Below are 17,011 nucleotides of genomic sequence, written 5' to 3'. Positions count from 1 at the left end.
CCTGCCCCAGGAAAGATCAACAGACCCGGTAATCAGACAGGATCCTTCAGAGGAGGTGCGAGACCCATCTGGCCTTTTTAAAAATGTCAAACACGTAACCAAAGTCTGTGTTGGTTCATCATATTCCTTCAATAAAGTCCACATACCTTTCGTTTGCTGTTTGTCAACGTCTCTTGTTGGAAAATGTCGGAGAAAACAGAAGACAAACCGACTGAGCTGACAGTCAGCTGACTCTCAATAAGACCCAATGGTCAAGTGTTAAATATGACTAACTTAAGCCACTGGTGATGCAGGTCGGGTTATCCTCTGTTCTCAGGTGTGACTTCATTCAGCGTCATACCGTAACACTGATGAGCAATGGAGTTTTCTTGATTGTTGTTGTTTTTTACATGACACGTATGTGCTCCTTTTGATTGTTAAAAGGGAGAAAATAAATGTGTAAATAAAGAGGAAAAGGAGGTTGGACGACTTTCTGTTTTCTACTCTGTTAGTAACACTGATATTCAAATCTTACTTCTTTAGTGTTGAATGTTTGAATTTGTCCTCTAGTGTTCCAAACCTTTCCCTTTTCTCTGATATCAATCTGCCAAGCTTGCTGACGTGAAGGTGAGAGTGATCTGTTTACAGATGCAAGCAGCATTTAGCTCTGACTCGGGGCTCTGTGTGATTGGCTCAGCCAGCAACATTGCTATGCTCAGTAACCGTGTCACAGTCTATTTGGCTTATTCTAAAGGCATCCTCAGACCATTACAGATGCCTGGGCTGTTACTGATGACTACAGGTCCAAGCTGGCAGTAATGGTGGCTTTCGCACAGCAAATAACCTTTTATTGTACCTCAGCTAATCCAGCGTGTAACCTTGTTGCTGGGCCACTCTGACAAACCTCTGTCAAAGGAGGATATGGTCAACACTTACTGCTGCAGCAATGACTGGGTCTAAATGTAATCACTACTATCCTGTTTTGGATCTCCCAGGTTCAGAGCCACCCCAAGAAGAGGAGTTTATTCAATGGTCAGAGCTGATTTATAGAAGAAAGGAACAATTGCATTTTTGTTTGTTGTAAAAGCCTTTTTTTTAATAATCATGTACATGTTCTGTTTTTTTTTTTTTTTATTATTATTATTATTATTAAACATCTAGAGCTTAGTATCTATTTTTATCCCTCAGCCAGAGGCTTATAGAATTCATTTTGACTTATCTGGGAAGGATGCACTCACATTACCTGTCATGTTTTTGCACAATAAATGGAGAGCCTGTCTATGTACATATACATGACAACAAATCATATCTGGAGCTGCCGCTTTGTTAATGACAGGTGAAATGCAGCCTGCAAAAACAAGAAGCCGGGAATGTCATATGATTTTACTGACAGCTGAAGACCTTTTGAAGACAGGAGAGCTGCAGACAGACTGTGTGGTGTTTGCTGCACTCATAAATCTATACAATAGCTTTTTCATCAGTCAAAATGGACATATATGATTTTAGATTACTTTATTTGAATTGCAAGACAAATTAAGATGCATGCAAGTATTTTATTGCATTGGTTCCCAGACAGTTTTAATGATGTTTCCAACATGTTCATGGTCAAATCAAGCTTAATGTGGAGGAACATATTTTCTAGATTTTAGGAGATTTTTTTTTTCTTCCCAAAATACACATACTCAGATTGAGGACACCACTGCTCATAATCAGTATTTTAATCCCTATAAACTACTGGGGCATCCAAGAGGCACAAAAAAGCAAAGCTCATCCTTTTGTCACGTTCTGCATGATTTGCGTGCATTTTTCACAAAGCTGTTTGTTTTACCCTGACACAGGCTTTCTGTTCTGTCAAACCATGAACATCAGATGACAACATAAGACAGAAGCTAGAAAAGACCTGTACAGCTGTTTCCCTGTCTTAGTTTTTATTCTGATAAGTAAGCTGATAATTTGTAACAGCATGTTTTATGAAAGAAAAAAAATAATAAGCCTGCCCAAGGCTGAACTCCAGGTTGGGAATCAGTGCTTTTTAGAGTTTGCAGCACTCCATTACCATTTGCATTTGTAAAACGTCTAAACAGGGAGGAAAGAAAGAAATAACAAACATTGCAGACTCCAGATGGTCAGGTGAATTGGCCAGTGGAGTCAGTGTGTCTGGCTGTGTCCTGAATCAGCTCAGCCATGAAAAACTGGCTGCGATCAGAGGTTTGAGAAGCGGTTGTTGACAGGTTTGTGCTGAGAACTGGCAGATTTGGTACAATTAGACTGACAGAGAGATGACATGGATTTCTTGCAATATAAGCCCAAGAGGTGCCATTCATACCGTATATGAGTCAAGTTATTTCCTATGGCTGTCCAGATTTGGGACATTACACAATGCAAACTTTTGACTTCCTGAAGAAGCTGAGAAATCTAATGACTATAAATATACAGCAAAGACAGTTTTACAACATGTAATAGAAACAGACTGATTTTTATCAACATTGCTTGGAGAGTAAAAGATCTGAAAACACAAATTAGTGGCATTAGGATGATAAGTAAAATAAAAGGCAACAGTCATTCATAATAACTTCCTGGAAAATGCGCTACAGGACAGATCATGAGACATTTTAACAAACAAGGATAAGCCTGAATCATGCCAGAGAATAAAGTCCTTCAAGCTACACGGGGTCTACAAATAGATTAGAGGGTTAAGTAACTCAGAGATGTCATTTCATTTGCTGGATGCACCCTTGGGCCACCTTTATGGTTTTTCCTCTGGTAATCCAACATTAAAACTAGAAAAAACGGTGACATGAATGTTCCTCAGAGAATCATTCGTCTCAAGATGGAAAGAGAATCTGACCATTTGTGCAATGTTAGACAGCCAGCAGAGAGAAGGCTTGTGAGAAATGTCAGATTTGAGCAGCTGTAGATAAAAGGCTAACTTTTATTTCTTTTGACTGATAAATCTAAACCCTCCAGATTGGCCTGACCACTCATACATAAACAAAAACATATTCCCAGAAATATATGCAGCATAGATGCTGCATATAATATAACACTGGCTTTCAGATTCATCCAAGCCTGTCGTGGATTCAAGCCTGGGAGGAGAGACGCTCAGCAGGCACCGGATGATGTGATTGGCTGAACGCTCCACGTACACAAACCTAAACAGCAGCGTAACACAGACACGGCCGGAGGATGAAGCCGGAGCATCTTTCCCATCTAAGTCAGGCGCACGTAGCTCACGGTAGAATCAGAACTGTGACTGTGAATCAGAGAGTGCTGATTGATTTGACTGTTGGGGGATAAACTATTGTGTAGCTCTGCACCGGATCCACAGTCTGCTGACAACCAGGCAAGCCGCGCAGCGCAGCGCCAGACTGCACGGCGCTGTTTTCCATCATCCACTGAGGAGCATCCACTGGCAGCAAGGGGGAAAAATACTGGGACTGATCATGGGTTTGTCCTTTTGGTAATACTGCCACAGGAGCGTCTCAAACAGAGCCTTCATCTGTGGAATAATAACAACAACAACAACAAGAAGAAGAGCTATGGGCTCCAGACTGAGCAGGCAGAGCAGCCTGGACAATGAAAATTTCTCCAAAAAGCGACGCAAGCTTCTGGATAACACTGGAGAGGGTGACAGGAGCGGTCGGGGCGGCGGGGACTTTCTGTTTGCACTGATGCTGAAATCAGACAAACTGCCCGGGATGCTGCGGAGGACCAACCACAGCCCCTACATGAGGAGAGTCGCGTGGATTAAGGAGATACAGAAACTGCTCCGTGATCGAAGGATAGAGCAGGCGACCGACGTGCTCAAATTACTGAGGAAGGTAAGGGCTAAAGCTGCACGGTGAAGTCAGAGCAGTTTGTACACTGAACGTGCACGTTTGCACGCCAGCTATGATGGCCATGACAGAGCAACAGATGAGAAGCTGTTCATGTGTAATCGAGTAGTTTGTCTTCCAGGGTCATCTTTAGGTGTAGTTTCTGCTACTTGCCCTCTGACCATTGACCTCAGCCTAGCTCATCCTTTTTTTTTTTCCTTCTTCCAGATGACTAAACATGTGTGGCTTTGCCTCTTGGGCCACTTCCTCTTGGAGCATTTGTTTTGTGTGAAAAGTAGGCCACTCTCAGAGCAGTGTACCTGTGACACACTCTTTTCAGTGGCGGACACAGCATGTGACTCATCCCACTCTCACTGTGGGTAAACGTGCTCCGTGTTGACATTAGATTTAAAAGGATAGCCTGCACTCTAAATGAGGAAATGGTCAAGCTGCACGCTGTGTGTCATCACATTACCCCAAATTTCACTGTGCCAAGATGGGATCTGGATCTTTCTGCACACATTACACACAACTTCGCAGGGTCCCTTCTACATCTGCCTTTGTTTCTCCCAGAACCAGAATCTCATCTCTCCTCAGGCTGTTCTAAGGCTCTCATTGCCGCAACATGCCCCCCGTTATTGTTCGCCCCTTAATGTTTTTCTCTTTCAACAGCAGCCATTTAACCCTGAAGTTCAGTTTCTAGTGACTTCATTCCAAAAGGTTTTTATTTACTCTTACAACCAGGAAGGTCACAAAAATACGGATCTAGGATATGTCAAGACTTCAGTTTTCCATTGTTTATTTGTTGCTCAGGGTGTTTCTGGGACTTTAGTCTCATTCGTTTGAGGTGTTTTCTAGCCTGTAAACCAACCAAATGCATCTGAAACACAAAGGCATCAAGCCAGAAAAAAAAATACTGCCATGATACGTCTTCATATCATTTAGTGCCATTTCTCTCTACCAAGATAACAACTACAAGCAGGTATTGTAATCGTGACCTAGAAAATGTTGAAATAGGTTGAGTAAACAATGTTGGATCTTCATTAGATGTTTGTTTTTGAAGGCTTTTTTCATCTGCAGTGGCACGACAACATGCAAAATAATAAGTAGTTGCATCCTAAATGGAACGACATCCCTGGGGATCTTACTTGTTTCCTTGCCCTCAAGGCTCTTCTCTGTCTTTTAGCTATCAAACTATCCAGCGTTAATTACTCTGAAGTCTTGACACAGGAGAGAGTGGAACCTCCTTAATCAAGGCAAGGAGATAAACTGGCCAGACTCGGCTCCATGACAGCCACATCACAGGATACCTGTGCTCACTGTCTATAAATGAGCTCTGCTTTTATTAAATGAGCCTTATTTTATGTTTGCATTGCAAGCAGGTAGATGTCTGAGAGATTATGCTTTCTGAATCTGAAAGGCGTTGGATGCAGAATTAATTGCTGTGCATCAGTGAACTGGGTTCTGGGTCTGAAAATGATCTGAGTTGAGCTGCAGATGTGGGAAGGATCCGTGGCTTTGTGACACGCTTGCAAATGACAATTGATCGTGTCTAAACACAGACGGGAGATATTTTTATACCCTGCTTCTCAGAATGGCAGAAGCTGTTTCTTAACCCACTTCTGTGTTTACTGCTGCCCTTGTTAAAAGGGGAGCCCATAATGTGGATTTGCCAGCCTCCCACTCAGACTACCTATTATAATCAATGCTGAACGTGTTGCAAGGCTAAAATATGTGGATGCTTTGTGCATGTGTGTTTATGGAGACGTGTGTGTACTGTATGAAGTGTCTCAAAGCTTTCTTTTCCTTTTAAAGCTGCACAAGCTGTAAATGGCAAGTGCTTTCCATTTGTGTCATTGAGGGAGGACATGTTGATGAGGGCAGGCTGTACAATTTGGTGCACAGAGTTACAATGCTGCCTGTTGCTTGTCTCATCACACGGGAAATGTCTCGTCTCTGCAGTTGCTTGGTCTGTTTAGCTTTTTTTCTTTTACTGCCAACATTTTCTTTATCTAATTTTATGAGGAAAACTGTGATGACATGTGGCCCAAACTGGAGCTTTAGTGCTGACCTCTTTTAATAAGTGTTCATGCAGCACATCAGAAATTTACCAGGATTTGCAAACATTTTGCACCTTAACTGTCAAATATGTTCAATGACAAGAAACCAAACATAAAAGCTTTTTTATTCATTGCACTGATTGAAAATAAAATCAAGCTTCAAGATCAAATTTATTTGCCTATTTCTACAGTGAGATTTTCTACAATTAAGGATCATGTGGTTTGTGTAAAACAAAGTACAACTGGATCTAAATGGTGAGAAGTGGTTTTAACAATATATTCTGTGGCATGTTGAAAGGGCACCATGACTCTGTGCCATGGAGATGAGATTATATATGCCAAAACATCCTCAGAGAGTCCCACAAGCCCTCAACTGTCCAACTGCAGATGAAAGGCCTCCTGTCTCTTTTAATGAATATTTAAAGCAAAACACTCCTTTTATCTCTCCATTTGGAGTCACAGTGCCCTTGACACAGAAGGCACCTAACGTTTCCTTTTTTAGGTGCAAGGCTATACTGTTAGATTCTTGATTGTGTGTGTGTGTGTGTGTTTTTTTCCTTGTCGCTTACTTTTGCTGTGTATGTAATTCCTATTTTCTGCTTTGGTAGGATCTGGGCTTGGAAGGGACCTCACTCAATGACATCTTGTACAAAAATGCTGCCTTCCTCAATCTGGTGGATCCAATCTCACACGAATTACTGCTCAGTTTGGCTCGAGAGATGCAGTGTCCGAAGAAGGTCAGTTGTTTTCTGTCTCAGTTTACACCAATAAATCAATATTGATGTTAGCATTCTGGGAAAAGAAAGAAATTTCTTTAAAACAAGCTTTCTATCTTACTTGAGGTATGTTATTCTGCAGACAAATATTACATACAGGGCTCATGAAAATGAATCCTAAAAACGGACTGTATTGATACATTTTCCTGCCTAAAAACTCATAGAAAACAGAACAACTGGTCAATATCAGCAAATCTAAGCAGCTCATCAAACAGAAAGTGCAGCGCTCTTTGCCCTGAAAATAATTCATAATTCTGTATCACTTGATCACTAACAGTTATCTTGAAGTGTTTGGATGTTAGAAATGGCCACTAGCATCCGCAACATGGCTAATGAACTGCAATAACTGTTTATCTTGCCTCTCCTGTGTGCTTCCTGTGTCTTCCTCGTGCATTCTGCATGTGATTAGATTTTCTCGCTCCAGCAAGGCAACAAAATTGTGTTTTTTTTTCAGGACTAGCTGAATGATACAAGAGTAATAAAAGGCCGCTTTCTCTGTTCACTTAAAAGATATCACAAATGCAGGTTGACAGGCTTCAGAAGGTGAAAGGAAGCTTTTCCTGATTTAAAACTTAGTGATTAAAATAACCGTGAGATTTATTCTCATGTACAAAAGCAGAAACTCTCATAGCGAAAGCAGCAGCTTCGTGGTTTCTTTGTTTTTTTTTCTGTAAACCATCAACACTTTTTTTTTCTCTCTTCGACAGGATGCAGACACTATAAAGTCTTCTGATAAGATTTGTAGACAGCTGATCTACCACCTGACTCCGCACTCAAAGTGGCTGAGACAGAGCATGTCCAGACGGAAATCCCAGGCCTGGTAAGCCCTTCTGTGCAGACATACAGTCTATAATAAATCTGCAGCTCTGCACAACAGAAAGCAACATTGGGCTCAAGCAGTGAAGATTTCCATCTTTGTAGCTGACATTGAAATAGGGCAGAGCAGGCCAGGGGCTGGCCTGTCAGGAACGTCACAGCCGCAGCTGTCTGTGATATCTCCTTTTGTGTGCTACTGGCTTTGCTCTCTTGAAAACTGGCAACAAATGAGTCCATCTGCTTACAGGAGAAAATCAAAGAGATTTTAGAATCAGTTGCTCCTTATGTCAAAATGTAAACGCAGAATTAGCTTAGGGACAAATTAGTTTTTTTTTTTCAATGCTCTAAGTACCAATATTCATAAGCATAAGCATGCTATCAGGATTCTTTCTTGTATAATCGGGTATGCTACAGATGACACGACACATTCATATTCTAGGGAAGAAAACAAGAGAAGGAGACACTGTGAGCACCATGAGATCAGACAGGTTCATTATAAGTCAGTTGAGCTATCAACACAGAGAGACAGGGGTAAAGCTAAGACAACTTTGTAGGGGTTGTGCAGAATCATACACATAGCTTTTGATCTGTAAGAGCTGTTCTTTGTTTTGCTTTTGGACATTTAATTCCACCCAGAAAGGAAAGACACAGAATTTATCTGACACTCTGTATCTCTGAGACTGTGCAGACACATTACATTGCTAAAAATCCAAAAGCCCTTTTTTACTTAGTCATGTAGCCGGCTTCATAAATCAGAAGAGGGATGGTCTGACAGTGTGTGAGACAGCCAGAGCAACATGAATGATTAAAACAAAAATCCACCTTGAAACAGAATATTCAGCCAGAAGATGCCGTGTGGTCTGACAGCTTCATCTACCATTGTGTTCACGAACAAATAGCTGTCAAAGCCAGAGAGAGATGAGAAAGGGTCAGTCTGCTGTTGACTGTGAAGAGGAAATTCACTTCACAAACTCAATTTATTTGCATTTGTTGTCCTTAAAGAGAGAAGTCAACCTCAGGTTGCAGGGGTTGTCTTTCACATCTAAGGTCAGAAGACTGGTGTTATATGTGGCCATATATTAGTGGTAAATATAAAGGTACAGTCAGAAGAGAGATGATGTAGTTGATCATTAATATTGAATAACAGGTAAACAGTTATCATGGCTCTCTTTAAGACAACATCAGTCTACTGTATGAACTGTGTCTTCATAATTAACACAGATATGAGCATCTTTCCTAAATGAAAGGCTTGCAAGTCAGTCATAGTTATTACCTTTTTGGGCTGAATTTTGACTCACTTTATCATCCAACTTTATTTAGCTGCAGGCATCTTGTCTACATCTGTGCAAAAATGCAACAATCCCCACTCTGTGAGGTTTTTCTCTATTCAGAGGAACAGAAGTGTCTCAGTTCTTAGTAATGCCAAAGGATTGGTCTTTCCATCATTATCCAGCATTAGCTTAGTAAACTGACTGCTCCAAATACAGTACTGAAATGCCTCACTGATTTATTATCTAAATCTCACTAATTCTGCTAATCTATATAATTAGTTTATTTGGAATAGGCTTAATTCTTCTCTTCTGTTTTTTCCCCATTTGGCCATTTTAACATTTAATCAAACAGCCTGACTATAGACTTAATAAAAGCCATGACCCAAAATTGCTGCCAACTATTCTCATTCATTTATGTGAGCTTGAAGACAGTCAGCACTGTGTGACTTTTTTGTTGCTCCTTTTCCACATCTGTTCATTCATTTAAAAAAAAAAAAAAAAAAAAAGCCTTTTTTTTTTAAAGCATTCTCTCACTCAAGCAAATTATTATTGTGTTTTTTATGTATATGCACACATAATCTTTATTGTCAGTTTGATCTTCAAGTTGTTTGATGGAATGAAAATACAAATTAATCCCCTGTGCAGAGAAAAAAAGAACAAACTGCTTGAACCACCTTTTTGGGTCATGTTTGTAAATAAAACATCCCCACAAATTGATATCATACTGTCACGACTGATGTGGATTAGATGTCCTGCAGCACACAGGACAGCTGATAGTGTGGATGTGTGTGTGATTCCTTAAAACCGCACAGGTGCACAGTCTGCTGAACAGAATACAGCAGAAAATAAATTGAAAGTCTAGGTTGCATATCTGCAAGCAGATGTGATTAAATTGCTCATCTCACAGAGGGTTGACTTAACCCATGAGGACTGAAACTGATTATAAAGCAATGACTGAACATAAATGGTGCAGCAAAAGACAAGACTGTAAGAGCAAAGTAATAACATCCCAGAGGGAGACTCAAAAAATAAACTACTTGAAAATGAGATTTTTCCTTTTTAATATCAGCTCTCACCATCCACTAACTCATTAACACACGTAATTTAACAAGGCGAAAAATATTATTTTATATTCACACACAGTTGTTATTTAAAAAAGAACTTGCTTTACACTGACAGAATTCATATACTACTTTTATTAATTGACTCAAATGTGAAGACTCCTGAGCCAAACTGAATTCATTCGATCTAAATGTGATTGTTAATTGTTTTAATCTATATTCATTGGTATATTGTGTTGTTATTGGATCATTTCTATCCCTGCAGTACTGAGGACATATTAATTCACATTCAGATTTAGATTTATTTGTCATTTAGCAATGTCAGAAATGATAGAAAGCACAACTAAATTATAAACGGGATAAAAAGACAAACTAAAGGAAAGAAGGACCACCAAAGCAAATATAAATACAAAATTATACACATTTTACGGTTGAAAAGCTCTTGAAATGCATAACAAGAGTATGCAAGAAGTATTACTTCAGTGCTAAGTGTAGTGCAGACAGGGATTTGTTAGTTTGTTTGTATTTTTTTTTTTTTTTATTTATTTTCCTACCTGTTATTTTGGGTAGTCACAGATCAACCTTTTCCTATAGGGAAAAACATGTGTTAGCTCTGTTTTTTTTGTTTTTTCTAACACTTTTCTGTGAACCAGTTCACAATGAACTTTTGCCATCAATGTTGTTGTGGGTGTAAAAACCACATATTGCCATCTCCTCTAAGTTATCAATGCCACTCTTGTTTCCTGGTATCAGATTAAACTGGAAGAAGGATGAAAGACAGGGCGCCTTGGACATCCATTATTCCTGCTTCCTGAGCTCAAAAGGATGAGCCTGTCTGAAAAGAAGAGAGTTTTGTTATCAGAACCTATTAACACCTGCAAGGAAGCCTCTGCCATGGCCATTAGGATTTTTGTGCCTTTAGTGGAAATGAGCTTTCTGTCATAAAAAACTGACTTTGATGAAGATGCAGTGGGGCTAGCAAATGTTTCATCTTTAGCAGCCGATTAAATCCATTCGGCTTGGCTTCATAAGCAGATTTTCTGCTCTTTTTTTTTTCTTTGACTTTTTCCATTTATTATAAAATGCTTGTGTTTATCGTGATTTACCAGCTTTTAAAGTGAAGCAGAAAAATGCTGCCGAAGGCACATCTTCCTTCAACGTGACCAAAAACCACTTCAAAGCCTCACAGGTGACAGGTACTGCAGTGGGTGTCACTGTAAGTGCAAGCACCAGAGGATGCTTTAATTCACACTGGCACCACATCAGCATTACAGGCCACTTCAGTAACAGCTCAAGTTAAATGCACCGGATCCTCCTGGGTGGGCGGAGATGGGCACCAGTAAATGGAAGTGACTGAGAATAAAGGGGCAAGGGAGTGTGTAAATAATGTATACATTTTCATCTGCAATGTAAAGCAATAACCATTGCTATGGGAAGGGTACCTTCAATCTAGACATTATTCATATACTGAAGGGGTTTTTAAGCTTTTCCATGGATTACAGCTAAACAGACAGCAGAGCTGCATGAAATACTATGTGCTCAAAGCTAAAATTTAGTGTTTTCAGACACTGTCAACCTAACCAGATGACATGCAAAACACACACGTCTTAGCCATTCCTCAAAATGTGTAATTCATATCCTTATATAAATATAAAATCAACATTTAAATCTGCATACAAGTACATGTTTTGAATCTTATGTTGCGTAACATAGCAGATGTGTGTTAGTATTGCAGGATGTATTGTGAGTTCCTGTTTCTCACAATAATCAAATCTGAATTAATACAGGTGGTTAATACTACTATCAGTTCATTTCACTTGATTCAGTAAGATTTCCACCAAGATACCCTCAAGTCTGTGAATTTAATGAGCTTCTCTATAAGTAGAGCGCCTTGTGAACAGATGAACATCATGTTGCATGACCCATTTATCTACAGCAACAAGATTTTCTCTGCTGAGAGCTGGGTGGAGATATGTGATCATGGCTATTTATCTGCCTGTCTGAGCATCTGTCACCAAGATTACTGGGCCCCATTTTATGGCACTTGGAGATATTGAATGGGCAGCAGAGTATAGGCTTTAAATTTTGGTGCTGATTTGGGGCTACTTTGCTTGAGACTGTGATTTAGGATGCCAGCGTCGCCTGTGCACTTTAGGATCCATTTTAAGTTGATTTTATTTGCTTTTAAATGTTTAAAAGGTGCTGTACCTCAGTGAGCTCCTCCATCCCTATGCAACCTCTCAGGCTCTCAGGTCAGCTGACCAACATCTCCTGACTGTGCCAAAGATTAAGCAGAAGCTCAGAGGGGGCCAGGCCTTTGCAGTGGCAGCACCTAAACTATGAGCTGCTTTTATGTATTAGACAAACCTCCTCTGCACCCGCTTTTTAATCTCTGCTTAAGACCCATCTGTTTACGCTGGCCTTTTAGACAAAGTGACAAGTTGACATTTTAATCTGATCTTAGTTTATTGTAATTATTTTACTCTTCTTTCTAGTATTTTACATTTCAATGATTTCATTTGTTTTTCATTCTATTTAGTTTATTACTGTGTTGCACTTTGTTGGTTTAGAAGTGCATTAGAAAGTTGCATAGCATTGCATCGCATTACAACTTCAGTGGAAGATGCGCACACAGACTGCTCCTCTAGTTAATATTGTTGACTAGACAGTGTAAAATTCATAATGCAACAATAAGACTAGTCTTTCTTCTATCACTTTATTAAATAGTTAATATGAACATGGTGTCCATTCTCCATAGATTTGTCAGCTGACACCGTGCTAAATATGTAATACTTTACTGCACCCTTGCTGCTATCCACTTCTTCATAGCAATCATGAAAATAACATTTTTGACCTCATGTTTTATAACTTGTCCTTGCAGAGATTCTCATGGGTCCAAAACTAGAATCCAGCACTTTTTTTTTTTGCCACAGGCTATAAATTGCTGAAAGACTTAACTGTGCAGATTTCAGCATTAATTTATTTTCCATTCATCATCTTTAATGCTTTAAAACCTCGCTTAATTTGTAGCTTTACAAGTGTTATTATATTATTTCAGCAAGGCCAACAGTTCTTCATAACACAGAGCAAACTAACAAAGACATTAAGCAAATTAATCTCTTTTCTGTCCACCTCTTTGTAAATACATATATCAAAAAGTGTCCAGAACTCTTCTTCATCTTCTAAAACACAACTTAATTTTGTGTGTTAGGTTTAAACTGGTCTTGCTTTGTGCTCTGAAGACACCTGCGCTCCTTGTCCTCCATGCATCAAGCCCAGATGCCTTGGCTTCTCTGTTTACATGATGTTAAATCCCCATGCTTCGGTCTGCGTCAGCCTCCAAGCTGCACTGATTGCACCCTACTTTATTCTAAACAGGAAGCACAACATGTGGAAAAAATGACAGGCCCTAGTCAACATAAAAAATCCTCTCACTAAAACCTCGTTTTTGCATGTTTGTATTTAGTATCTCCACGAAGTCCAGTAAGATCTTTCTCTTCTTGTTTCCCAACAGTCTCAAGACAACTCTACAGAAAAAGATGTCCAGTGACACCGTGGATTTGTCAGGAATCCCTCTGTCCACTCGTGATGTCCGGCAAGTCGCGTTTTACCTCCAAAATAACAGAGACAGTGTGGTGGCTGTGGACATCAGCTTTACAGAACTCCAGGATGAGAATCTGAAGATGCTCCTGCCTCTTCTTGCCTCTCTGCCCAAACTCAGCACCCTGGCTCTCAACGGTAACCGCCTCACCCTGGCTATTCTTAAAGACCTTACAGAAATGCTCAAAGACCCCAAGAAGTTCTCCAGCCTGGCATGGATCGACCTGGGAAACAATGTGGACATTTTCACCATGCCTCAGCCGCTGCTAGTGGCGTTGCGTCGACGCTGCAGCCTAAAGAGCAGCCTGCCTACCATCTACGAGTACACAGAGGGACAGCCCTACTGTTACCACCTGGAGACTTCTATAGAGGAGCCCAGTCACTATGAAGAGGAAGAGGAGGAGGAAGAAGAGGCAGATGAAGATGAAAATGATGTGGAGAATAAATTTGAGCTGGAGCCATGGGGTTTGGGAGAGAAGCAACTCTCTAAAGAGTTCACCCTTCACTACTGTGAGAGGTGATGGAGTGTTTTCTCCCCGAGGCTCCTTCAACTGTGGTTGAAATGTCGTCCCACAGCACTCTGTTACTTCCTTCGCCTTCTTGCCCTCACACCACGAGCCCAGTCACCCTTCGAGGCACAAGGGAGACCCGTGCCCACATTGTGAACTTCTCGTTCTGACACAGCTACCAAGCTATTCCTAACCATCTCTGAGTTAACCCACATCAGATACAGACAATGAAGCGACTGCCATGACGGCGGACTTACTGTGTTGGTGGATGGTGCTCTTTGGAACGAGGTGCGGTTTCATTGGAGGGGGGCTGGAAGAGTTAATGAACCAGTGCTCTCTCTCTCTCTCTCTCTCTCTCTCTCTCTCTCTCTCTCTCTCTCTCTCTCTTTCTCTCTCTTTCTCCTCCTCTATCACTCTAGCTTTCGCTGTCTTTCTCTCTGTCTCTCTGTGAAGGTAGCAGCTGAGGAGCCAATCTCAAAGAGATGTAGATCAGTTAGTTGGAGGAAGGACCAGCATCCCGGCGGCGGCTGATGCTGAACTGGTGTTAGTTGGGAAACACTGGCTCCCTCTGGGTTCTCTACCAGGACTGAGACTATCTCTGGCAGGCAGGGCCTAGCTCTACATTGTGTGTTCTCTGTTAATCTCTCAACAAAAGCTATGACACAAGTTCAACAGACTATACAGCCGACAACCCATCACGTGACACTGGCAAAACTGCTAAGTCGACTTTTTGCGTTTTCCCCCCCTTTCCAAATGTCCACTTGTGAATGCCCATGCAGCCCTTGTGTAGATGTAAATGAGGACACAAAACATGGTTCTGTTGTGTTTCCATGGGGTGTTTTTTGCACTTTGGTGAACAAAACAATCTTAGAAGACAACAGGTAGAAGTCAACAATGGGTCACTGTCACTGATTGTTTTGGTACTGGCAAGCTGATATTCAACTCTGTAGTTATTGAGCTGCAGAGCTCATTAGCCCAGAGTCTCAGTGTATTTAGGACACTAAGTGTTAATATTGTCCACTGAGTCAGAGCAGTGCTCAAAAAGCCTTTCCTATTGCTATGTATCTTCACCAGTGTGTTGCCGTTTCTTTTTCTTGTTGCTGTACCTCCCCGACCCTGTGTTACTACACTCTTTCATGATTGTTATCTATTGGTTGTAGGCCGTCTGCAGTAGCATAGAGTAATTAAGTTAGACTTAGTAAAACACTGCGACACACTTAAGGGCACTATTGTTTTAACCTTTCAGTTTCACAACAGCATATACTCTGTATATTGTTTCTAACTAGGTATTAGCAAAGCAGAGGCTGAAAGTATACTTCTTTCAGGTGAAATGATTGTTAGAAGGATCATTTAACACCAGATATGTAATTAATGTTTAATGTGTGTTATACGTGTTTGTAAAGCTAAATTGTCTGATTGCTTCAATGACTGTTTATGTTATTGTTTTGCTGTTCTGTCTCTCGTCCAGCTCAGTAATTGTGTTAATGACTAATGACTATGAAACTAAGCCCAGTGACCTCCAGCTGTAACTTTGGGCAGCAGACTAAAGTGGGCGTGTCTGGTAGGATTACACAAATTAACAGAAAATACTTTAATAATGTAATTCACAGTCAGAAAAGACATTGTTTATGAGGAATGCACCATCTGAATGTCCTCTTGGACTTAGAATCCCTGACCGCTTGGTTACGTTTCATGTGTCAATGTCAAACCTTTCCTTGTTATAGCTTGTGTGTATTTGTCTAATGCCAAGCAATGACTGCCAATAAAAGAATTTATTCAATCTGAGAAGTAATGTCTGCTTTATTTTAGCCATTATAAAAGAAATTCACAGAATGGTTGAAACATCTGGGTCACCACGAGAGCGTGCAGCTGTTCCCAGAAGCCAAGCAGCAGATTGATTTGTCCAGATTAAGCTGTAAATAGGGCAATAAAGGAAACCAGCTCAGACCATGCTGTTTGGGATTGGTAGTTGGAGTGCTGTAGTTGTGTATAGGCCAGTGGATCATCTGTGCAACTGTGTGCTGTCAGGGAAATGCCTGAGCTTGCCGCCATTTGCCACGAAAAGGCAGGGTGGTCATCACATGAGGCCCTGCCCATGATCCTCCCTTGGCAACCTTTTGTTCACGCTGCCAGACATGGTAATGTGGCATTTGCAACAGGTGGTTCCTATAAGGTCAGGGCACAGTGTGGCTGTCACACCCCCTGAGGTCCAAATACCATGTGGCAGGGCAATGCAATTCACCCTTAAAAAATCATCACTTTATCATCTGACATTTTTTCCTTCCGATTTTATTTACTTCTCTGTACAAGAAAAGAAAAACTTTATTTCCTCCACTGTAAGTTCTATGCAGACATAGAAAATGCATTAGAGAGAACAATCAGAGACCTCACATGGAAACATCTCTGAGTTTGGGTACACAGTGTAATCATAACATCATTTTAAAACAGGCTTATAGAAGGTTACCCTTAAGTGTCTGTTGTGTTGCTATAGGCTCAAATTGCTGAAACCACCCACCCATGATGCAATGAACAGCTATCCAGACTTCCTATGCATTCTCTATGCACTTGAACGAGCATTACATGTCAGATTGTGTCTCTTTCCTGTAGTTTATGCATTTTCCTCACGGTCATTTGTCTCTACAGCTGCTTGTGGTTCCAGAACTGCATGTTTCTGTTTGCCGGTTACTGACCCCACCAATACTTTTAGTGTTGACAATTGTTTATGCTTCTGCGCTCATCTGTTCTCTTTCCTCTGTAGGTGTGCTGCTGCTCATCCTTACTCTGGTTTTGGCAAAGATTTCAACAGTTTTAGGGGAGTTTTTTTCTTTTCCCCTCTCGTGTGAAGTGCATGTTTCAGATCATTTCAACAAAAATCAACTGTTTACAATATTACATGAAAAGCCCTAACATGATTATATTAGGATTTGTCAGTACATAAATAAAATTCAGCTGAACTGAATCTGAACTATTTAATCTGATTATCTTGCTCCAGTTGTTGCATGTTCTGGCCCAAAGAAAAAAAATCATTATTATAAAGAAGCACAGAGAAGTCACGGACGGTGGAAGCACAGAGTACACCGTAGAGCCGAGGAACTGATTTTCATAACGGTGATCTCAGGTCACT

At 40.6% G+C, this 17,011-nt stretch overlaps 1 protein-coding gene across 1 annotated transcript; it reads left to right on the top strand.

Annotated features, from left to right (window-relative positions):
• Positions 1–3,518: 3,518 nt before the first annotated feature.
• Positions 3,519–13,899, top strand: lrrc75ba (leucine rich repeat containing 75Ba; the record flags this gene model as incomplete). Its single annotated transcript, XM_079251961.1, has 4 exons — positions 3,519–3,800; positions 6,463–6,591; positions 7,338–7,450; positions 13,293–13,899. 4 exons carry the CDS (start codon positions 3,519–3,521, stop codon positions 13,897–13,899), a joined length of 1,131 nt encoding a protein of 376 aa, XP_079108087.1.
• Positions 13,900–17,011: the final 3,112 nt, after the last annotated feature.

This window comes from Telmatherina bonti (genome assembly GCF_933228915.1).
Source record: "Telmatherina bonti genome assembly, chromosome: 13".
Lineage (NCBI taxonomy): Eukaryota > Metazoa > Chordata > Actinopteri > Atheriniformes > Telmatherinidae > Telmatherina > Telmatherina bonti.
Note: the sequence above shows the minus strand (reverse complement) of the source record. Positions and strands in the feature narration are given on the sequence as shown.